Source organism: Bos indicus, chromosome 23 (genome assembly GCF_029378745.1).
Source record: "Bos indicus isolate NIAB-ARS_2022 breed Sahiwal x Tharparkar chromosome 23, NIAB-ARS_B.indTharparkar_mat_pri_1.0, whole genome shotgun sequence".
Classification (NCBI taxonomy): Eukaryota; Metazoa; Chordata; class Mammalia; order Artiodactyla; family Bovidae; genus Bos; species Bos indicus.
Genome location: NC_091782.1, coordinates 41,400,589 through 41,425,510, shown reverse-complemented (window position 1 = coordinate 41,425,510; position 24,922 = coordinate 41,400,589). Strand labels below are relative to the sequence as shown.

The following is a 24,922-nucleotide window of genomic DNA, read 5'->3' as shown; positions in this document are numbered from 1 at the left end:
TCTTCTAAAAGTTCTTAGAAGGGAAAAGCCAAGAGAATCTGGGGGTTTGATATGTAGGTGACTTCTGGAGTTTTTCCAGCAGGGAACAATAAAATGCATAAATGAAGGTGGGTGGCCCGGGCCACAGGACAGTAGGAAATGATGATCTGTGACTTGTGAGGATGAGGGCCAAAAGGTCATTTGGGTTTTTGCACGAGACCGGATGGTAACACCCGAATGAACTTTTTGGCCAACCCAGTGCTTAGACCCGAGCATCTGGAGACTTGGGTCCTCAAAGCCCGGCCTGTAAAGTGCTTTTCCCGTCACGTGTCCAGAAGCAGCACAGCGTGCTGATGTCGGTGATTGCGGGAGAGGCGGTGGCGGCCGTCAGGAGCCTGGAGGACAAGCAGGTGCTGCAGCAGTGCATGGCCACCCTGCGCGAGCTCTTCAAGGAGCAGGTCAGACACACGCCCTTTGAAAAGAGAAAAACACGCTTGCCGCTGACTTCCCGTGCTCTTCAGAGTGGCACGGACCCAAAGCAAGTCTGTTCCTACCGAGCACGAAGGGGCTCAGGGCCATGGGCCACAGTCTTCCTCTCTCTCTTTTAATATCCAAGTGTTAATTGCTTGGCTGTGTCCAACCCTTTGCGACCCCATGGACTGTAGCCTGCTAGGCTCCTCTGTCCATGGAATGGGTTGCTGTGCCCTCCTCCAGGGGATCTTCCTGACCCAGGGATTGAACCTGAGTCTCCCACATTGCAGGCAGGTTCTTTACCATCTATCTGAGTCACCAGGGAGGCCCCAACTTTCCTCTTAGGCATTAGTTTACTCGGGCCACCATGACAGACTGCCCCAGACTGGGTAGTCCAAGCAGCAAAAATTCATTGTCTCACAATTAAGGAGGCTAGACACCAGATTGAGGGGTTGGGGAGGGGAAGTTGGTTTCTCCTGAGGCCTCCCGCCTTGGCTCACAGAAGGCTGCTTCCCCCGTGTCCTTGCGTGGTCTCGCCTCTTGTCTATGTTGTCTGTGTTCAAATCCTCTCTTCTTAGAAGGGCACTTGGCATCCTGGATTAAGGCCCACCTGAATGACCTCATCAAAGTCCTATCTCCAATAGAGTTGCTTTCTGAGGTCCTGCGGGTTAGGGTTTCATCATCTGAATTTGAGTAGGGGGACACAGTGAGGCTCACAATAGTACCCCATTCCTCCTTTTACATTCTCTTCCTTTTTTTCCTCATATCATGCACACCCCCCCTTTCTCTCCTCAAGAGGGAAGACTCAGCATTTTCCACAGATCCTCTATTTGGGTATCCTGTTCCCAAACCTCGCAAGCTTTGACAGTTTTCCATTCAAAGGGACCTTGGCCAGAATTTTCTTGCACCCCCCCCCACTGCTAGTCTCTTTCCCTTTTCTCCAAGAAGCTCAAGGTACTTTCTACTCTCCAGTTTACTAAATCTCACCGTCTCTGGAGATTTATAAATGGCACGATGTATATCCTTTCCCGATAAAGGAGCAGAAGTAGAAAGAAGAGAAATGACGCAGAACATAACGTACATTAGAAAGAGGGGGGCCCTCGGGGTACTGCTTATTTTACATGGTGCAAGTCTCTCTCACAATAGTCCCTCGCCTGGGACTTTTGTCTCAAAATTCGTTTTCAAATCAGTTATTTGGAACTTAGCACACAGTTTGCACAGAAATCTGTTTCATGGTGGCGCTTGGCAGGGGTCAGCCTACAGAATTATCTGAAACATGACTGGTGTAGCTGTTCTGTGGAGAAGCCTGTTGAGAATTCCATTCAGAGGTCCTCAGACCCTGCCCGTCCCTCTCCTCCTCTGGTCCAGCGTGTTCCAGGTGATGAGAAGGGGAATGTGTGTCTGTTAGTCGCTCAGTCATGTCCGACTCTTGGCGACCCCATGGACTGTAGCCCGCCAGGCTCCTCTGTCCATGGATTTCTCCAGGCAAGAATACTGGAGGGGGCTGCCATGCCCTCCTTCAGGGGATCTTCCCAACCCAGGGACCGAACCTGGGTCTCCTGCATTGGTAGGCAGATTCTTTACTGTCTGAGCCTCCAGGGAAGCCCCAGGGAAGAGGAATGCCTGGACTCTTAGCCTGTGGTGATGACCCCTGGTAGGTGGGGAAATTGTCTCTGGCAGAAGGACAAGGTGTTGAAGTAAGGAGACATGTGGGTGTTGGGCAAAGTCAGAAAGACGGGGCAGTGACAAAGGAAGAGACACAGATACGGAGGCTTGGGCAGAGCAACAGGCGGGCAGGAGGGTCATATGGGAACTGCTGTCCCAGAATGCCACAGGGATTAACTCACTTTCCGGATGGAGGGAGGGCTGTAATTTTAGAACGGTTGGGTTGCAACCAGTCCAAGTCCCTTCCGATCCCTTCTGCTTGACACAGGAGGTCCCAGATCCCACCAAGTACTTTGTCACCCGCTGGAGCACGGACCCCTGGATCCAGATGGCCTACAGCTTCGTGAAGACGGGGGGCAGCGGGGAGGCCTACGACATCCTTGCTGAGGAAATACAAGGAACCGTCTTTTTTGCTGGCGAGGTGGGTTTCGTCACTCTGACCCTGACTGCTTTCATTTGGATCACTTGCTTTTAGCTGAACTGGTCTGCATTCAGAGTTTAAAAGCAACGTCAAATACCTTCAAGTCTTGTGGCAACGAACGGCAGGTACCCTGACAATATCCTCCTCAAATTCCCCGAGCAGCCATTTTTAACTCTTTTTGCTGTTTTCTTCTGGAGTTTACTTCATGTCTTAAGATTTTTACATTGTTGTCTTTGGATTTAAGAAGTTAAGACATTACCTCCAGACTTCCTGTCAGGTTAAAGACTTAGCCTGTTTCATCTCTTCCCTGTTTACTTCACAATTTAATTTTAAATTAGTGTCAGTGCTTATATGATGTGGTTGCTTACTGCTGAGCCAGGAAGGCGACCGCCGATTCTTTTCTTACACAGCTGTTTCCTCTTCAGTCACAGTAGCCTCTTCTTCCGTTAGCTTAACTCTTTTTATGCTGCTGCTGCTAAGTCGCTTCAGTTGTGTCTGACTCTCTGCAACCCCAGAGACAGCCGCCCACCAAGCTCCCCCGTCCCTGGGATTCTCCAGGCAAGAACACTGGAGTGGGTTGCCATTTCCTTCTCCAGTGCATGCATGCATGTTAAGTTGCTTCAGTCATGTCTGACTCTGTGCAACCCCATGGACAGCAGCCCATCAGGCTCCTCTTGTCTATGGAATTCTCCAGGCAAGAATACCGGAGTGGGTTGCCATTTCCTTCTTCATAACTCTTTTTATACCACTTCTTAAGCCTCCCCACTTTTTTCTGTTGTTGTTGAGCCATGCCTGGGAATCTTAATTCCCCAACCAGGGAGCCAACTCATGCCCCCTGCAGTGGAAACACAGAGTTGCAAAATCCTAACCACTGGACCACCAGGGAAGTTGCAAGCCTCCCCACTTTGTGGACAGCCTGTAGGTTCCCTTCCTTGGAACCCCCTTTCCTGACATCTTCTCTTTGCTGTAGTTTATCTTGGGGACTCCTGCAGATCTGTCCTCCCAGGATTCCTCCTTACCACTTTGCAGGGTTGGGGTTCATACTTCCTAGAACCCTCTTTTCAGTATTTTTTAAAATTATGATAAACAACAACAAAAACAGATTTCTGGGGTTGAATTAGTTTGCTTTTGCTGTTCCCCACCCCCCACCTCTCTGTAGTTCATCAAAATAGAGTAAATTCTCAGCACTCTTTTCATCTGTCTTCATACCCTAATACCGTTTAGGATTATACTGGTCTCCTCGATTAATCTAAAATAGTGTTTTTTAATATTTTCAGGGTTTTTGAATTATTACAAAAGAATATCATTTTAAAACCAGCTGACTTTGATTTCCTCTTTGGGCTATAAAGCACCAACTTTGTAGGAACAGAACATAATGGTTGCATTCCAGGCCACAAGTGTCAACTGCTTCCAAAAGATGGCCCTAATAGGGCCAAAGGGCCATGAACAGGCTTTAGAAGTTTTGGCTTTTCTTTGCTGCTTTGATACAATTGCTACCTCAGTTGAGTTGCTCAGTTGTGTCCAACTCTTTGCAACCCCATGGCCTGCAGCACACCAAGCTTCCTTGTCCATCACCAACTCCCGGAGTTTACTTAAACACAAGTCCACTAAGTCAGTCCATCCAAGCATCTCATCCTCTGTCGTCCCCTTTCCTGCCTGCAATCTTTCCCAACATCAGGGTCTTTTCCAGTGAGTCAGTTCTTCACATCAGGTGGCCAAAGTATTGGAGTTTCATGTTCGGCATCAGTCCTTTCAATGAATATTCAGGACTGATTTCCTTCAGGATGGACTGGTTGGATCTCCTTACAGTCCAAGGGACTCTCAAGAGTCTTCTCTGGTTACTACCTCATCTTCTTATAAAAGGGCTTCCCCAGTGGTTCAGTGGTAAAGAATTTGCCTGCAATGCAGGACACCTGAGTTCAATTCCTTGTCAGAAAGATACCCTGGAGGAGGGCATGGCACCCACTCCATTATTCTTGCCTAGAGAATCCCATGGACAGAGGAGCTTGAACAGTCAGACATGACTGAAGCGACTAAGTACTTCTTAACCCATTTCTTTTGAGGTTTCTATTACTCTGCTACTCTTTTCCCAAGTAATGGTGTTCCCCCCGACCTCCTGATCATCCTCCCACTTTAAAAGTCTGTGGCACCGGGATGTTTTTCCATTTCATGCCAGCTACCAGTTTGGGTGACATGTAACCTAAATTCACATGGAACTTCATCTTTCTTATATTCCCTTTTCTATGACCTACTTGACTACGTTTTAGCTACTCTTCTCCCATAATCACATCCCAGATTTTGTCTTGGTTGCATGCGGGCTCAGTCACTTCAGTCACGTCCGACTCTTCGTGACCTCATGGACTATGTATGACAGGCTTCTCTGTCCATGGACTTTTCCAGGCAAGAATACCTAACAATGACAGAAAATACCTAATGGTTGTAAATCCAAGCCTAACTTTCCTGTCCTGGTTTGCTTATTCTCTTCCCACTATAACCTCCTTGCAGGTGAGGTTTTCTCTGTTGATAGTCACCTTTTGTCTTTCCCTTCTGTTTGTTAAACTTCTTGTTAATACTCATCCAGCAAAACTCCAGACAAGGATGAACTGATTCACTTCTTGTGCTTGTTTGACTTACCACTGATTGTCTGATGGGAGGGGGCTGTGTCTTACTCATTATTCTTAACTCCAGTACCTGGCATATATAATACCTTCATGAATGTCACACAGTACTACTACACACGAGTGCTGACTGTGTAGAATGAATTTGGTGAAACACAGTGAAATAAGCCAGAAATGTTCAGGTGCTGTGATGGGTGAGTCGAGTGTTCTGTGAGCACACAGGAGGGGCAACATTTTAGGAGGATGGGAGAAAAGTGTAAATTCATACTATATTTTGATAGTCATCTAAATTTCTTATACATGATCTCAAATTATAATTTCTTTTTTTAACAGGCAACAAACAGGCATTTCCCACAGACTGTTACAGGGGCATATTTGAGTGGTGTTCGAGAAGCAAGCAAGATTGCAGCATTTTAAATAGAATTTGTCTGGACGCAGCTTTCTTCTGTATCCCAAAGGGAAAGGTTTGAAAAACATGTTAGACCTCACTTTGATAAAATCAAACAATCCTCTCTAGGTAGCAAAACTTGAATGTTCTAAGGTGGTATGATAATATAAACCAGTTTTTACCATTCTGAAAGCATGGGTTACAAGAATCCTTTTATAAGCACTTATATTTAATAGCATTTTCCATTGGTCTGACTAGTGCTAAATGTTCCAATTTCAGAGTAAGGCAGAATATAACCTTCAGTTAAGACCTTGGATATAATTCTTCCATGGTTAAGAGATTCCCTTGAAATCTGACTTTTTTTTTGGCTGACCAATTTTCACACATTGAAAAACCAAGTCAAGCAGGAATCATTAAAAAAAAAAACAAAGCCATGTACGTCTGTGACAATTTATCAGTATCTTTGCCAATGAGCCTTAAGATTTTTATATAGTTCTAATATTGAGCTTTTACTTAAATTTAGATAGAAATCTCCCCTTTTTGGATACAGTACAAACTCTTCCAAGATAAATAAAACTTCTATTTTATATTGTACGTATTTCCTCCCATTAGGTGTTCAAAAGAAATTTAAATTCAGGTATCTTTTATAATAAAACATATTAGATCTGTGCACTCATTGGCAAAATTTTCGATTCAGCAGTACAGGTGTGGTATCATTGAGAATGGAGAAGAGATTGTGTGGTCTTCGTACTTTAGATGCAGAATATGGCTGTTTTTCTTAAGAGCCATGTTTGTGCAGATGGCACATTTTAAATAGCCTTAACTTTGGCAACCACTAGCAAAGGGTCTTGTCAGAATAATTTAATAAAAGTCTCTCCCTACTGCCTCTTTTTAAAATAACTGATTAAGTCTCTAGGAATATTTTTTATAGAATTATGTTTTCAGTATTCCATAGGCAGGTCCACTGGAAAACTGCAGAAAAATGTGAAATATCCTGGGATAAATATTACACATTTTATAAGCCATATCTTAAAAGCCTGAGAACATAGTAAATATTTACTTTTTCCTTCTTTCACTCATGACAAATAAATACACACTGATTTCAGGGTCTACAGGATGCCCATCTTGCCAAGAAAGTTCAGTTTACAGGTTAGAAATATGGGTAACTTAAGTGCTTTTGTTTTAAAAAGTCTTTGAAGAATTCTTTCAGTATGTTGGTCAGCTTAAAAAAGGACTCAAAATGACTTTGAAACCACTTTTCAAAATATTAGGTATTTTTAAAATTTAAAGTCAGGTTGTAAGTAGAAATTGTATTTTATGCAAAGATTATATGGTGAACTTTAGCAAGAGCTTAGACCCACCTCCCTCCCCAGAAGTATGATACAACTGAAAGAAAGAAAAAAGCAGTAAATTGGTTTCAAAGTTAACAGGAAAAGGTTGATATTTAGGGTTATCTAATGAAAGTCATTGGTACTGATTGGGAAGTATTCTGCTTCACGTGTTTCCTGTATTAAAATGTTTAAATAGCATGTGTCAAGTGATAAATGCAAAACACTTTTAAGTTGAAATGGTTCACAGTCCATCATTACTTTGGTTTCTGGGCACTTAAACTTGTATAGTGCTATAAGCAAACAAGAGGGGAGACCTACCTAAATAAAGTACGGTAAACCCTCATTTCCTGTCTCAAGTGACATCACCTAACATTTTGTTCTTTAAGGAGCCACGGTACTTTTTTTTTTCTTATTTGAGTATGTTTTTCACTGCTGCCTGAAGATTTAATAGCAGTGAATATATATGTGTTTCAACTGCAGACTGTGAACAGCTGATTGTGTAAAACTGCTTAATAAAACGTGTTTTTCAAATACACTGTGCACTGTAGTGATGAAAACACACTCCTCAGCAGATACATCTTCACCACAGTGTTTCACACACACCAACTCAATCCCTTCAACCTCCAAACCTCTTTAGACTGTGCAGGTCATAGGCATTACTGTGTATCCTTTTCAAGTGAATGATCACAGATAACTCTGATCAACTTAGTTTTGTGAGAGCACAAGCTCCCCCCACCCCGATTTCTTTGTAATGTATTTTTTCAAAGTAAAAGCGATCAATTACCAGCAATGAGCCCTCCAAATTATATGGGCTACAAGGCTAATGAATCCATTAAAAAAAAATCTCTACTCTGAAATACATGTTAAGATATCAAATGCAAAGAGACAGAGGTGTTGATTTATTGTTTTTATTGACAAGGTTTATAGGAACAAATCAAGTATTTAAAACCAAAGGCCAGTTCTCAAGTCTCATTTAGTTGTTTATTTCAACCTTTCTTTAATGTCTTAATAACTTTATCAAGAAACAAGTCAAACCTGTGAAAATACCTGTTAGCAGTCAACATATTTTTATAAATCTCTACTATGATGCAAAGATATTTTAAACACTCAATGGTTCATCAAGGGCCTAATTCTCACATAAGCAGCAGTTTTAAAATTCAGATTATTTAATAAGTTCATTAAGACAATCAAAAGACAAAATTAGTCTTATTCAGGAGTGGTCTATGTGTTGATCACCTAGAATCCTGATTGGCCAAAATTTAACACCCCTGATTCTGTGAATATGTTATGTTTCTTTAACATTTTAAGTCCATCACTTTTGAAAAATACTTTGTCAGATACCCACTACTGTCTACACATTATCATCTTGTGGCATTATAATCGATACTTTCAACCATAATTATAAAGGTAGCCAGGTTTCCTGTAAATACCAGCTTTTTATGTGGGCAAAAGCAGTTAAAAATCAGTATATTTATTTGAAGCCAAATGTGCTTCTACTTGATCCAGATCCCCCCAATTTTTGAAGTTTTGATGTGTTGATTTTGGTCTACCCTTAATATAAAATGTATCTACAGACACTTGCAGAGTTAACACTAAAACTATAAATTGATGACACTTCGAGGCAAAGCAGAGAACTATCTATTGCTTCAGTGTTTTCTTCACTGAATTCTGACTTTCACTGCTCTGTCATACCTTCTGGTTGAACACTGTCATTTCATAGTTTGTAACTGTAAAGATACCTACTTATATGAGTTTAAAAACTGATCTGCACAAAAGAAATAAAAAAACTTTATATACAACAAATTCGTTTTTAAAAATACAAAAATAACATCTGTCACTCCTGTCATGCTGACAATTTGACATATATATACATGCAGGAGAAAAGTTCCAATTTAGTCATCTGGGCAGCTGAAGCTCATACATTTTTAACATGATGAACACACTGCCACTGGTTTTAACACTGACAGACGTGTATTCAAAATATTTTATCTACTAAATACTGCAACAATCTCTGCATGTATAAATGCCAATTACCATAGTTTCTGTTCTACTTGATTAGAAGTATGACTTAAGCTAATATTGCGCGCATACACTAAAAACTACAACAGTTCAAGAATCTATAGTCTTATATAAAGAAATCCAAAATGTACAAAATACAACTATAAAAGCAAGGGACAATTACTGTAGCCATGCAAAAATTTAAACTAAAAACTGCATAAAAATGCAATTTAAAACAGCAAACGCAATTCACCTAACACTCAAGATAAAAAGGTCAGCAGGAAGTTCTACCAACAACGCTTGCAAAGATTTAGAAAAGGAAATACATTCTCTTTGCTGGTATAATGGTATATAAATCAGATCTTTAGCTCCATGGGCACAGGTCATCTGTCTCTGTCCTCTTTCTCAAGAAATCAGCTGTAACAAAAGAGAAAACACTTCCTCATACCCAAAATGCAGTATGTGGTACACATAAATCAAAACCTCACTTTACTTTTTAACTTCTACCTTACTACTGTGACCCTGGGAAATCAGCTGGGATCAATAAAAGCCTACAGCTACTGTTGATTTTCTCCTGCCTTTGGTGGACAGAAGGACCTTGTGCTCAAGTGGTCACGTGAGCTCCTTGGAGCTGCCTGCCTGCCCATGTACACTGAGCCCGTATCTCCATCTGAGGCCAAGTTTTGTCACTAATGTTCTATTTTTAAGCTCTAAAATGGGGATGAAAATTACTATCTTCTCCTATCTATTTTGAGGAAATTTTGAGCAACAAATATTTAGTGACATAAATATTTTGAAAAATATGTAGTATTTACACGTAATTTCTTTTGTCTTATTACGTCCAAAATGATCAAAACTGGAAAAGTTGGATAGTTACCTCTTTAACAGTTGTTTTTATGAACTCTTTTCTTTCAGTTAAGTCATAAGCAGGATAATTTTCATATACCTATAGTGAAAAGGGAAAACAAAAGTAGATTTAAAAATCCAATAACATACTCTCTTTGGATAATGAAATCTGTGCTATGGACAAAGAGGTACATGTAGCTTTGAACAGTACATGCTAACCACCACTGGTTCATTCACCATGTAGAATTCTACAGCAAATGAGTAGTTTTAATAATACTGTATATAAAGCAGAAAATAAACTAGCGTGCAAATATTTTCAGTGTTTTATATAGTAGGAGTACAGCTGAATTAACAATATACATGCATGAGGAAACCATCTAGAAAGATCTTAGCTAAGTGGATTAAATTCTTTATATTGGTAGGTTACCTGTCAGTCATCTTTTAAAGGTATCCTTTTATTTCTTCTGTTACAGCATCTAATGCATTTATGATTCCTCAACTTCAACTCTGATGAATTTCAGCCTCCACATCACTGCTCCATCCCTTCCCCAAAGCTATCACTGAGATCCAGTTATATCTTTGAGTCCACTCCTAAATTTTTAGCCTTTAGATTTCTCAACCTGATACTTGCTGCTTGGTTTCACAGTGACTCCTGGTCCTGACCTGCCCATATACACCTAGCTGGCTTCACTCCTACTGTACAATTCAAGGTCAGCAAACCTTTTCCGCAGAAAATGTTTCCAGCTTTCCAATGACAGTTTTGGTCACAACTACTCAGCCATGCCACTGCAGCGTAAATGCTTCCATAGGCAATACTCAAAGGAGTGGCTATGGCTGTGGTACAATGGCCCACAGGCTGTATTTTGCCAACCTCTGGGAACATGGTCAATCATTTACATTACTCTAATGGTTTGCCCTTTGTTCTTTCTCTGCAAAACTCCAACCCTTAATTTGTCTAACTACCAATTTTTCTACCGTTAAGTTCTGCAGGAAAATGTAACAAATTTGAAAAGAATGGTCTTTTGTCAACTCTACTTGAATAAAGTTAAAAAAAGAATGGTCCTGTTTTAAGTTCGTGGTATTCAACGTCACAGCCTCCCTAGAAATCCCAAGGAGTTCTAATTAGGTCCCCCTTGCATTCTTACCAGCGGCAACTTTATCCCCTTATTTGTGTCCCACACACTTGCTCTCAGTTGAGAAGGCATTACTCTGAATTTCCTCAACTTTCTGACTTGCCTCTTCTCCTCCAATTCATGTGTACAGGATCCATCAACAGTTCTGTCTCTACCTTTGCAGGGACCCATCTCTCAAGGCTCGGGACCTTCAGCTTCTCCTTTCTCACAACTGTCCCTTAGCCGAACACAAGCTTCTACTCTCCCTCCCTGACCTTAAAAAATATTTTATCAGCTTGTATCATTCTCCAATTACTAACACATAAACTTTAACTAATTCACTTTCCTATTAATTCTCAGTCAAAGGGATAACCCTGGCATCTACCATCCTGCAGAACTGCTATCAGGCAAACAATTCTCTCTGCATTTGCGGAGTCCAAAAAACCCTCATGACCTTCTCACCCGACCTCTCCATGTTATTAATAATCCCCTTAGAATTACATAAATGTGTTCACAAAGTCATTAAAATGAACAGTACTTGTCTTCCTTCAACTTTCCTTTCAGTCTCTTCTCTCAGAGGAGACCAGTTATCAGTTTGCTATTATTCTTCCAGATCTTTAGAACTGAGTTTATATACAAACATATAAACGTGTCAATGGCAATACAGTCTTTCTGTATTTACATAACAGGGAAATACCTGTTTTAAAAACTTGCAAATACCTGGAAGGTTTTTCGATGTTCTTTTGAACTGCTACACAGTATTCCAAAAGTATAGATGTACAGTTTAAACATTTCCCTATTGAAGGCCATTTAGGTTGTTTCTGATTTTTCAGTATTACAGACAGGCTGAACATTATTGAAATCATTTTGTGTAGATGTGACTATGTCTTTAAGATAGAGACCTAGAAATGGAATTGCTAGGTTAAAGGGTACTTGCCATTTAAATTTTAACGTATTACCTAACTCCCCAAAGTTGTTACAATTCATAGAAGATGAAAGTACATTTCCTTATACCACTTCTAACACCTATCCCAGTGCCTGATGTGTAGCAGAGGCTCAGCTAATGTTGAATGAATAAGAAAAACAATAATCAATATCTTTAAAAAGTTAAGAATATTCCACTTTTAGTACATTTAAAATTTTAGTTTCATTTTACCATAAGAAACCAGATTCTAAAATCTAATCTCAACCTAGAGTATGGAATCATATTCAAGACTAGATCATTTCCTGAGAAGTATCAGAAGAATTTCACAAAAGTTTGAGCTAAGAATCTAACCTGGAATCTAACCTTCTCATTTATCATAGTAGTACTCAAAGTAAGGTAGCCCAAGAGATTCTGCTTGGTTAAACTAACATAATCTAAGGATGCATCAATAAAAATTGTTTCCAGGTTAGGAAAAAAGATTATTCCTATGCAGTTTGGAATGTATCACTTCAACTTCAGTCACTGTATACATTTTACTGTTTGTTTATAAAATGACTCCAATAGGGCAGAGGTTTTGACTACTTTACTGAAAGTGGTACCCCAGCACCTACAAGAACAGCTGGCATGTAGTAGTTCTATAAATACTTGTTCAATGAATGAAAGCATGTAAGAATCTAGCTTTGACCTGAGGGATGGGTGAAAGATTTTTTTCAAATAAAAGGAAAATAATCTCGGTATCTGTCCATTACCTCTTTGCAAATCTGCTTCATTGTGACTTCCTCCAAGTTAGCACTGGCCAATAATTTCTTTACTGTTTCCTTTAACTCTTCATCTGTAGGAGGTTTCTTCAATTTTTTAATTAAAGGTTCATCATCTGAACTATCCTCAGATTCACTTTCTAAAAGTAAGATATTTTATGACATGAAAATAAGTTTTTTCTTACATAGAAAAGTAAATTAATATTCAAGACAGATTAGGAAAGATTCTATAAGCATTCATCAGATTCTTGAAAAGGTACTAAATTTAAAAAATTATAGATCACCACTCTACAGTACCTATAAAACACACACTGAAATTTTTGTCAATTTTGAAAAATTATAAATACACAAAACTGGTATACTCCCCTCAATGTTCTTCACAGTTTACCTAGTTTTCATATATGTTTAAAAACCATACTATAGCATATAAGTTGTATCTTTAGGGTTGCTGAAAATGTGTCATTTCTAACGTACCTTTTTTGGAACTATTTTGATTCTTCTTGGTGGTACTGCTATCTGCCTTCTTAACATTAGCACTTTTTACAGATTTTTTACTTTTAGGAGTGGCTTTCTGTTTGGGCTTTTCTCTTTTGGATGTCTTTTTTGGTGGCTGTTGGAAATAAAAACAAAGTACATACATTGATGAGTGACTAACTGTCATTCCTCTACTTGTCCACACCCCTCAACAATACTAGAGGAACTTAATTAGTCAATATCACCAGTGAAAAATTATTACTAACTGTCCACTTCTGAGATGAGTAACATTCAAGGAACTTAATTTTATCCCAACACAGGACTAGTCAGGTGAGGTAAAGAATCAAACTTTAAAAATAATAGGTGCTCACATTTCTTACACACTATGGAGAGAAAACTTTATATGCAGAAGACTTTACTCTTGGGGGAAAAAAACTGTAAAATGTAAGTACTATTAATATTCTATTATTTATTGTCAGTCTCTCCCAACTAAAAGGTTAAATTCCAAGAGAACAAGGATTTTTTTGAACTTTTTGGGTTCACTGATGTATCCCTAACTCCTAGAATAGTGCAAAGTAGTTTCTCAATAACTTTTTATAAACATATGAGGAAATGAAGGCTCAGAGAGGTTTTGTCCAGTCACATGATAAAATAAAGAGCTTCAAACAGATCTTACTCCAGATCCTGTTTCTTAAACACTAACTCAGAGCTAATCAAATAAAAGCAAAATACACACATATGGAGATTAAAATGACAAAATTACAGTTTTAAAAAAAATCCTTAGTATGTCAGTCACTCAACTATGTCCGACTCTTTGCAACCCCACTGACTGCAGCCCGCTGGGCTCCTCTGTCCATGGGATTCTCCAGGCAAGAACCCTGGAGGGGGCGGCCATTAATCTATGTGACAAACTCATGGTAGGAATTCAGTAAAGTATCTTTTTCATAATGTAAGTGCTGGCACAGGGAAACAGTGAAAGCTGAATAGTAACATAAACTCTGTAGAAACTCATGTGTTTCATCTTGAGCAGAGAGGCAATCAAATAATTCACATCACGTGCTTTAGCCTTACAGGTGCTAAAAACCACTTCAGCTGCCCTGAAAATAAGATACTGGGTACAGGAAAGAGATGTTAGGTACTCTGGAAAACAGGGAATCTCAAAAAGACAGACCTTGACATTGCAACAGTAGACAATTTTTGGAAGTTAAGGCAAACAAGATCATCCAGTACTTTGGAGGTAATGAAAAGAGGCCCTGGGAAAACTGAGAAGGAAAGTAAAAAACCACACCCACTTAAATTCTACACAACCTTTAAGTTTTCATTACTTTCATTCCCTCTCCTCTACTTAGGAAAATTTCCCTCAGGAGTCTAAACCTCTCTCAGCAATCACATTCTCCAAATCTTTTGGCCAATCTGATTAATCGGCAGCCCCCACAGTACTTGACCTACAATTTATTTGCTCTGTCTTTATGGAAGGTTTTGTGAAGCAGTCAATTAGAATACAGGTTTTTAGAGCCAAACTTCCTGATTCAAGTCCTGACTTCACCAGTGAGCAATTTTGAATTCTCAGACAAATCACTTATCGTTCCTGTGTCTGATTCCGCATCTGCAAAGTAGAGGTAATAATACTAGACCTGGCTAAATTTAACATTCAACCCCCAAACTCATCTTAGACACTGGGATACATTTTACAATCTACATTTAAATGATGCCTTCCAGGCACTGCAGATTCGACCAACTATGGCCATATCTGTAGAACTTCTGTGAAGATCAGGTGAGTGAATACATAAAAGGCACCAAAGAAAACATTTAATGTATTTATGTGTTTCAAAGTCTAGGTATTTACATGTCTGTTCTCCCACTACACTGCAAGTTTCTTAGGGGCCTATCTGACAATCTCCATGAGAAGAGACACCTATCTAATTTAGCTCTGTCCTTATAAAGTACAAGAGCACCTGCCATAAAGTAGCCACTTCAATATTTCTGGCTATGTTCATCTGTATCATTTGCAGGATCTGGTTTATCTGTACTCTGAACCCAGAATGTGGTTAAAAATTAAAAGGAAAATGAAAAAGGCATTCGTACAGCACCGCTTTCATATACACACGCTCATATGACCTAAAAAACAAAGCAAAAAAAAAAAAAACACCCCACAATGACAAACAGCTGACATTACTATAAATGAGGAAAATACATCTGTGCAGTTAAGTGGAACAATACCTTACAGCCAGTAAGAAGCAAGACCCTGGTTAGGTCCAGCGTGCCTCCTACTGCACTAGCTGCTCATAGAGATGACCAAAGTAGCTACAGGTCAAACTACTGAACTGAACCAGTGCAGCAAGTCAATACCATGATCTAACTCACTGTCACATACAAATGTTACTGATAATAACAAAGAATTAAAAGTGCTGGGAGAAAATACAGCAAGGCAACAAAATGTAACCAAACTCAGTATTAGGACTATCTCTGGCCCTTTCCTCCAAACTCTGTATGGGCTCCAGGATCATTTCTCTAGAATCTTTTTTTGGTGATGCTAAGATGGGCCTTTCATGTAATTCAATTTTGTACCATTTTCTCCAAACCCCTTTCTTTCCTTATGCCAACCTCTCCTGTTTATCCTTTAAGGCTCAGATCAAACTGTCACCTCCCGTGAGGCTTCCCTCTCTGGATCTTTGCTCCCTACCTGCTCATAGAAAGAAAGACAGACTCGAGCTTGAGCAAACCACTTTCTGAACTCTTTATTTTCCCGTACTTTTCCCCTCCTAAGCTTTGACCTCTCCCCTCCTGCCAACTAGATTGAACGGCTTAACACCGAGACTCTATCTTGTTTCTTGATCTCCACTGCCAAGTTTAGAACTACCACTTAGCCGTTGCTATGTAATTATTTGGAAAACTGAGATGGGAAAAGATCCTTGGAGACTATAGATAACTTTTCAAGATCTATTCTAATTCCAAGGTTCTATTTCATTAGAATCAATCTGCTAGCTAAGACGTTTTTTCTATCAATAGCAGTTAGCCAAACTTTTTGATTTTTAGTTATCTGTCTTTTGGCACAACTTATCTAAATAGGTTGTAAACTTTAAGAGAAAGAGAACAAAAAATTAAGGGTGGGGGCTGGGGCCTATGTATTTCTTAAAAGCCCCACAGCTTACTCACCTAGCTGTAAACGACGTAAAACGAGAGAAATGTATGGTCTAGGTCTGTCACCAAGCCTTTTCTATGAAGTGCAAATAATAAATATTTTAGCTTTTGCTGGCCCCTTATGGTCATTGTTGTACAATCTTCCTCTTTTGTCTTTTACAAATACTAAAAAAATGGAAAAACCACCCTTGGCTTCTAGGCTGTATGAAACTGGATCTGCATACAGGCCATAGTTTGCCAACTCCTGGTCTAGGTCATGAATTACTGGAGACACACAGAGAACAGGCAGAATCAGAGAGATCAACAGGTTGAACTTTACACCAGCAGACGTGGATATATGCCCGTGTTAAACTTCCCTAAAGCTACTGCTTAAAATCAGATTTGGATATAGAGCTGAAGACAGAAGTATATGAACTAGCAGCTCTGGAAAGCTGGATAATTAATATCCAAAGCAAAAAATAAGAATGTACCACCTTCTCTCATGGAGTCAAGACTACACAAGATTCAAGATGTAAAGTACATGGCACATGGCAGATTCTCAATAGTATCCTCCTTGCTGTCGTCAGTTGCTCGGTCGTGTCTGACTTTTCTACGACCCCATGGACTGTAGCCCACCAGGCTCCCCTATCAGTGAGATTTCTCAGGCAAGAATACTGGAGTGGGTTGCCATTTTCTTCTCCAGGGGATGTTCCTGACCCAGGGGTCAAACCAGGTCTCCAGCATTACAGGAGGATTCTTTACCACTGAGCCACTGTGGAAGCCCGTCCTCATCATGCACCAGTAGAGGCTTACTGAAAGACTGGTAGCTCTCCCCACCTAAACAGTCAGTTCTTGGAAGACAGAAGACATGTCTCTTTTTCTCCACTTAGCTAAATGCTCAGGTAGAATAAGCAATCATTTTGAAGAAACGAGAATGCTAAATCTGTCCCCAGAGGTTATATTACTCACACAAGGCCCAACCACGTGGGTTCTCTGTAGTCTGGCTTCAGTGTATACTGCTCTAGCTTCATCTCTAGCTGCTTTACTTCTGGACAAACCACCTAACCACAGACAAGTGTGGAGTACCTTTCTACACCCCATCTTTGGTCACATGGCCAACTTTCCTTTCTAGTCCCAAAGTCAATTACAATTGGTTTTCTTCCAACCTCTTCCCAAAGCTTTCCCTCATCAACACAGAGATGCTCTTTCTTTTAAAATCCTGTACCAAGTATCACGCAAGTGATATTTGGGTAGAAAATATCTTCTGTAACCCCAACAGCACATAGCACACTCTCAATTTATTGAACTGAACAATCGAAAAGTGATTATATTAAAAATTAAGATCTGGCCTCCTATTTTAAGTCTTTTAAAAAGTATTTTGAATATTTTAGTAATTACAATAAACACATTATGTAGCATTATACAGGAAAAATGCTGGAAGTACTCATGACAGTTGCATTTAACAGGAAGTAAGATTTTGAGTCTTTCAGCAAAATGTATGGAAAAAAATTAGGTGAAAAATGAAAGAAAAAAAAAAAAGAATAAAGAAAAAGCTAGTTTCCAAGTTGGGATTTATTTCTAGATTCTGGCTTGCCTCTTCTGAAGATGCTGTGAGTGGTTCAATCAGAACCATCAGTATTGTAGGTATTTTTGATGCACTAAAGGGAAACAGATAAAAGGGAAACCAACTAACTGCTGCTGGTAATTTCAGACAGTACAATGTACTGTAATCTAAACTTTTTACAATGTACAGTAATAATAGAAATTTTTAAAAATTTGAAGATTTTCCACGTGTCTGATAACCATGAAGGCACAGAAGCAGGGGAATGACACAAGCACTTTTTGAAGGGAGGCAAAAAAAAACCCTTGGGAGAAGGCTTACCTATCTTTTATTGGGAGCAGGGCTATTGAAGGAGGGTCTCCAAAAAAGACGCCTGTCACACAGAGCCAGAATCCTGTCCTCACAGCAGAAAGGTTGTACTGGGTGAACAGATGAACAAAATAAGTATTAGCTTCTAATACACTATCCTTTGAACAACTTGGCTGAGAAAACTTGAGAACGCCAAGAGTAAAGAATGTGCAAGCCTTGCTCTAACCCACAAGAGACCAGGAAAGCAAGTTTAACTCTAAATAGATTTTATTACGGTAATTATTCACTTTTGCCTTCCAACAAAAGGTTCCAATAGTTTATATATTCTGTAATTCCTTTGATCATATGGAGGTGGGGTAGGGAGATTATTTTTTAAGACGTAATTAAGGCCTAACAAAGCTTTCACGTTCACCCTCCCACTACTACCAAATAATTCCTCAAATGGTCCAAATGTTCCAGAACTGCAAAATTCTCTGACTGGGTAAACACTGCATGATGGCTCACTCAATATCCCACTTTTTATCTGTCTTCCTCCAACAGAAGCAGGAGAGCTAACACCTGGGTCTTTCCAGCTTCCCCTACAGCCAGTGGTGGCCAGGTAATAATGCTCTGGCCCATGCAATGCACATGGATCTCTCTGATGAAAAGTATCCTTGCCAGGGGAGAAAACACCAAAAGAAAACTTTTTACCCTTCTCTATCTGGCACCGGGACACAATGCCTAAAGGTAAAAGGCATTATTTTAAAGGTAAAATAATCTTCCTGATATCATGAGGTTAAATGGCACACATCAAGATGGGGGCTCAGGAAGAGACAGTCCCTAAATTCTTAATACTTTTCTTGAGCCGCTGTCCTGGCCCAGAATTGCCTGTTTGTGGATTCCTTGTCTTGAAAGAAAAAGTAACTCCCGTTTCGGACATTAGTAGCAGGGGTTTTAAGTACAGAGCTGAAGATATTCCTGATGTATTTGAGAATCTTCAGATAAATTCAATACTCACAAAGTAAATATTCACAATTAGTTTTATACTTTCCTAGACATAAAGAGTGTTTATAAAACACTAGGAAACAAAAACTGAAGAAGCACTAAGCCAGCTCTTAAGGGTCTAAAACATTATTAGAGTTGTCTTCACTAATGTGGAAAGCACTGCTTCTCCTTTCTCTGTACTCTTCAGTGAGTCTTCTGTGCTTAAGGTGACACGTAGTGAAAGGCACGCCTGAGTGTGGTTTAATCTCAGCAATCTCCTAAAAATCTATTCCAATATGGGAATCAATTGATTTTCATAATAAGTAATTAAACCTCTATTCTCTCTTTGTAAAGAAAACCTCACATACCAGTTTCTGCCTGGTTCCAAACTGCTCTCCTTCTACCACCCTGAGTAATAACCAAATGTCCAAGAGCCAAGATGATAGGTAATTTGTAACAGCTCTTTTATAAAGAAATAAAGATAGAGCTGATTTACAACAGCTCTTTTACAAAGAAATTATTACCCAGTCACTCTCAGAAAGAGCATCTTCTTGTTTGAATTAATTCTAAAGTAAAAGAGAATGAAAAATGGTTGTGAACCCCTCACTATGTATCACAGAAACAGAGGTACAGGTACAGAGAACCTCAAACAAAGTATCTCAGCAATTGCTGGCTAACACGCTAAATGTGACATACTTCATATAAAAGACTAAAAGAACAAAAAACCCTGCCAATTCTTTAAGTACAGTTTTCATTGAGTTTAATCCTGTATTTTAAAAATAATAAACTTACTTATAAATTAAGCATCCTGCTCTTTCACACAGCTAAATATGAAAAGGACGGTGAATAATACTCAGCCTCACTTAATTGGCTAGTGAACACTATAACTGGATGTCTGCTTAAGACTTCTGACTTCAGCAATATGATATAAATTATATGATCCAAAGCTCTCAATTTACAGAGGAAAGAAGAAACAAGTTCATTTATTTATTCCAAGAATCTAAAATAGAACAAGAAGTTAATCTTAACAGGGAAAAGTTTTATCTATGAAGGAAAAATTCATTTCAGGAAATAAAAATAAAAAACAAAGTAATACTCCACAGAAAAATAATCTGCAAAGAAATTTCTATCTATATGCAATCCTCAAATTTTCCCATCAATCAGCAACTCTTCTGTATGGCCTCTTAGAAATAAGAGGTCTTTTCATAGTAGTGAACAAAAATATCTCCATTTATGAAGTCCCTAATGAGGCTGCCACTTAACTGAGTCTTCAAAAAATAGAAGAAAAAGGGAAAACAAAGTTACCATAGAAATACTATCCCTCCTGCCAGCACTTACCTTTCAAAGGCAACTGGAGCCTTTCACAGTAACGGAATCAGCAATAAAGTTTGTGAGAATGGCCCTAAATGTGAAAGTCTTTAAATGAAAAATAACTGTTTGCGAGAGGGTGATTTAACAGGAAAAACAAAGATTTCTCAGTCCAGATTTTACTAGTATATTTTATGAAGTCTGTCAATACCAACCCAAGCAGAAAAACCATACAGCATGATGATACAGCTTTTATATTGTGTGATGTGTATTAGGTTGGTTGAAAAGTAACTGCGGTTTCAGACCATGAATTTTAAATCAATATAACTAGGCTCAAACACATCTTTATTAATCAAAATAGGAACCATTACAATCAACACATTTTCGCCAATGAGAAATAAGTTTCTTTATTCTCGTAGCGTGAAAAAACCCATGCTGTGGGATTCGACAAGTTCCTGGAAAGCATTTTCTGTCTCCTGCTGCTTGTGGAAGAGTCTTCCCTGCAAAAAGTTGTCGAGATGCTTGAAGAAGTTGTAGTCAGTCGGCAAGAGGTCAGGTGAATATGGTGGATGAGGCAAAACTTTGTAGCCCAATTCTTTCAACTTGGGAAGTGTCAGTCACGTGTTGTTGTGGAAGAGAATTGGGCCCTTTCTATTGACCACTGCTGGCTGCAGGTGTTGCAGTTTTTGGTGCATCTCATTGATTTGCTGAGCACACTTCTCGGATACGATTTTGCCAGGATTCAGAAAGCTGTAGTGGCTTAAATGGGACCACCAAACAATGACCATGACCTTTTTTTTGGTGCAAATGTGGCTTTGGGAAGTGCTATGGACCTTCTTTTCGGTCCAGCCACTGAGCTGGTCTTCACCAGTTGTTGTATAAAATCAACTGTTTGTTGCACATCACAATCCAATCGAGAAACGGTTCATTATTGTTATGTAGAGTAAGACAGGACAACACTTCAAAAGAAAAACGTTCTTATTTTCGGTCAGATCACAAGGCACCCACTTATCAATTTTTCCACCTTTCCAATTTGCTTCAAATGCCTAATGACCACAGCATGGTCAACGAGCTCTGCAGCAACTTCTCGTGTAGTTTTAAGAGCATCAGTTTTGATGATGGCTTTCAGCTGGTCACTGTCAACTTCTGATGATTGGCCATGATGCTCCTCATCTTCAAGGCTCTGCTCTCCTTTGCAAAACTTCTTGAACCACCACTGCACTGTACTTTCATAGGCAGTTCCTGGCCCAAACATGTTGCTGATGTTGTGAGTTGTCTCCGCTGCCTTACAACCCATTCTGAACTTGAATAAAAAAATTGCTCAAATTTGCTTTATGTCTAACAATCATTTCTATAGTCTAAAATAAATATAAACAGCAAGTAATAAGTCATTAGCAAAAAAAGGTGAGAAATGCATATTAAAATGAATACTATAACCACATTTAAGAATGTATTCCCCCAAAAAAGTACTCCAATATCAACTGGCAAAGTTCAACAATGAAAACCGCAATTACTTTTGCACCAACCCAATTATGAATGTCTGAAAAGCTTTTTTTTCCTTCACGGATTTTCATCATTTGACCTGGATTTCTAACAAGATCCTAATTTATGGCACTGTAGAAAGAAAAGCTCTGATTTGTAGTGGGACAGTTCCACGTGTGATCCTTATACAACAACCAAGATAGTCATGAATCAGGAGTTATCTGCATTCACTGACAGCAACTAACTCTACTCAGAACAAAGGGACAATAATCTGGAAAGCAAGGAAAAAACGAGTGTAAAATATCCTCACTTTTAAAGTTACACCTTAGTAATGACAGAAGATTGGATTTAGAAATCTTACATATGATAAAATGTCATCTTAATAACAACAGTAATAGCAGCTAATATTTACTTAATACTGTGCTATGTACTGCTCTAAGTGCTTAATACAACCCTTGGAAGATACTACTACTATTATCCCCATTATACAGAAGGAAATTGAAATACAGTTTTAAGTAATTTGCCCAAAGCCAAACAGTGATGATCAGAACACAGCTGGGATTTGAACTCAGTTTCCAAAGGCCATGCTCCTAACCATAGTACCTCTAAGAAAAAATTAAATGTTTATATTCTAAGACAACTTTTCATGCTTTAAATCTGCCTTTGAAAAGGTTTTGCAAAGTTTAATGAATACACACAGTAGATAACCAAAAATGTGTTGAATGAGGAAATCTATTGCAGAATTGCTACTATTACATATTCACATGTAAACAAACATGTTTTCCTCCCACTTCCTTAAAATCTATTCCATAAAAACCTCAGTGCTCAGATTACTCATCTTCCTTCACACCAAAAATATATATTAAGATACTATTTATGAAACACCTGCTGGATCTGTAGTATTCTTTTTAAAACTAGGAAGTGCTTCATAGTTAGCTTTACAGAAGTCTTTATAGAATCTGACATTAAAACACGCACGGATTTTTAAATACCCAAAGACAAACACAAAGCGCAAACCTTTAAAAACATAGTTTACCACGTCTTTATTCTAATAGAAGTAGTCGTCAACTGAAGGTGATTTTGTCCCCAGGGGACACTTTGCAATGTCTAAAAACACTTTTGGTTTTAACTAAAGGTTGGGGGCAGGGGTGTGCTTACTAGCCTCTAGTAGGCAAACTCTATAATGCACAAGGCAGCCCCCCCTCCACACGGAAAAATCATCTTCACCCAGGTCAAGCCACGTTAACCAAGTCCCTAAGTGAAACAAGGGAGATTACCCAGGCAAGTTCTGATCATAAAAGGGAGCACCAAAACAGGAAAACAGAGTCAGCAAACCACTACTAACAACAGGAAATCATTCCTTGTACCCACTCGTCCTCATCTACTTGGCTAAAGGTACATATCAAGAAGAGGGTAAGCTAACTCCTTAAATGGTTCAGCAACTCTCCTTCCGAACTCTCTGGAAACTAAATATTCTCAACATTTCATTGTTGTTAAGTTGCTAAGTCGTATAACTATTTTGTAACCCCAAGTACTGTTTTAGCCTGCCAGGCTCCTCTGTCCATGGTATTTCCCAGGCAAGAATCCTGGAGCGGGTTGCTATTTCCTTCTCCAAGGGATTTTCCCGACCCAGGGATTGAACCCGTATCTCCTGCATTGGCAGGAGTATTCTTTACCACTGAGTCACCATGGACGTCCCAACATTTAAAAAATACTCCCAAGTAAAAGAAAATGGCAGGCATTCCGAAGTGATACAAAACTTGCCCACCAACAAAATAAACTTCAAATGCTGCCAGTCTCATTAAGTAATCCCAAAGTGAGATAAAATGGTGGTCCTTAAATCCCTTGCTTTTTTGCATAAAACAGAATAAAATAGCACAAGTCAATCAAAAAATACTGATATACTATGAAAAAATTCTAAGATCTCCTTTATGGTCCTGTCACACATACCCCCGCCCCGCCTTCATTTATGTACTCTAGTCTCCAAGGTCCAGCTCAAATCCAGTCCACACCAACCTCACTCTTCCAACCAACTCTTGCACTCCGGCACAGTAATAAAACTAAAAGCTCCTTAAGAAAAAGAAAGGGCTTACACTTCATCATTTCTGTGTCTTTGGAATTAAAAACCACCAACATGGTATATATGTTTTCTGACCAATCTATTATACAGATGAATATTTAACTCTCCGCATGAAAAGAAATGAGGAAAAAGTGCCAACATTTTACCTCCTCTTCACTCTCTTTATCTTCATCCTCTGAGGACTCTTCTTTGTTTTTCTTTTCCTCTTCATCACTGCTAGATTCATCTGACAGGATTTCAGGACATTTGGTTCGCTTAGCTTTCCTGGCCATCCCAGAACTGTTCCGTTCCTTTTTGTTGCCTTTGCTAGAACTTTTTTTAGATTTTGGCAATGGCTGCGTAAAATAAAGAATACCAATGAGGTCTTATAAAGAATACCAACGAGATACTACAGTTCCAAGTCAATCACCTGTTTCTGATAACTACTTCTCAACTCAACGGCTTCTTAAATCACGCTTCTTTCCTGACACAAGTTTAGCAGCTTTACAGAGTAATACACCTCTAACTTTACGTGTCACGTTAACCTTTTTGCCTGCATTACCAATAGCTTTTCATTCCTCTGAACACCCAGGCAAGAGACTCTTCACATACTGATATAGGACTAGAAGTCTGAGTGCACACTGTGTGACATTTAAGACTTCTATTTACACTTCACCAGGACAATATTTTCAGTCAGACTCATAATTTATTTCATCCCTATCAACATTAAAACTGTCACTGTCTTCCTGCTTTAGGGGACCCTTCAATCAACAGACTGAGACACATCATCCATAAAGGAAATAAAACCTCACTTTACACGTCCTGATTTTATGAACCATATAGTTTATATTCATATTACCTAGGGGTTCTACTTTCAGGAATGCCAGGATTATATTCTCACTTATGATTTTAAACACGCAGTTAAGTGTTGAGTATGTTAATTATGAAACTAATTAGGAACTACAAAATAAGTGCCACTGCCATTACCTTGATATTCAATTAAACCTTGCATATTTAAAAAGCAGAGATCACATGAGGAAAATGATTTGATTATATTAACCAACAAATTTAATTTTTAAATGCTTTCTTAGGGGAGTAATTGGTAACTTCAGAAACTGAAAACCATAAAGTAAC

The 24,922-nt window shown here is 39.1% G+C and overlaps 2 protein-coding genes across 13 annotated transcripts in view; one reads left to right on the top strand and one right to left on the bottom strand.

Moving 5' to 3' along the window:
* Positions 1-7,404, top strand: part of KDM1B (lysine demethylase 1B) — a 43,665-nt gene extending 36,261 nt beyond the window's left edge. For 6 of the 7 annotated variants that reach the window (XM_019985637.2, XM_019985636.2, XM_070778336.1 and 3 more), the window contains 3 exons: positions 315-437; positions 2,384-2,536; positions 5,488-7,404. In XM_019985637.2, the coding sequence (XP_019841196.2) occupies positions 315-437; positions 2,384-2,536; positions 5,488-5,571 (360 nt within the window). In that variant the 3' untranslated portion in view covers positions 5,572-7,404. The remainder of the gene's footprint in view (positions 1-314; positions 438-2,383; positions 2,537-5,487) is intronic. The other variant, XM_070778338.1, reaches the window with a different exon arrangement.
* Positions 1-24,922, bottom strand: part of DEK (DEK proto-oncogene) — a 47,262-nt gene that overhangs the window by 7,554 nt on the left and 14,786 nt on the right. For 3 of the 6 annotated variants that reach the window (XM_070778341.1, XM_070778339.1, XM_070778340.1), the window contains exons 7-10: positions 23,956-24,144; positions 12,987-13,122; positions 12,504-12,652; positions 9,749-9,817 (exon numbers count right to left, since the gene is read on the bottom strand). In XM_070778341.1, coding sequence (XP_070634442.1) covers positions 9,749-9,817; positions 12,504-12,652; positions 12,987-13,122; positions 23,956-24,144 — 543 coding nt within the window. Of the gene's footprint in view, positions 1-7,765; positions 9,289-9,748; positions 9,818-12,503; positions 12,653-12,986; positions 13,123-17,988; positions 18,087-20,573; positions 21,551-23,955; positions 24,145-24,922 lie in introns of those variants that run through there. The other 3 variants (XM_070778342.1, XR_011563474.1, XM_070778343.1) reach the window with 3 other exon arrangements.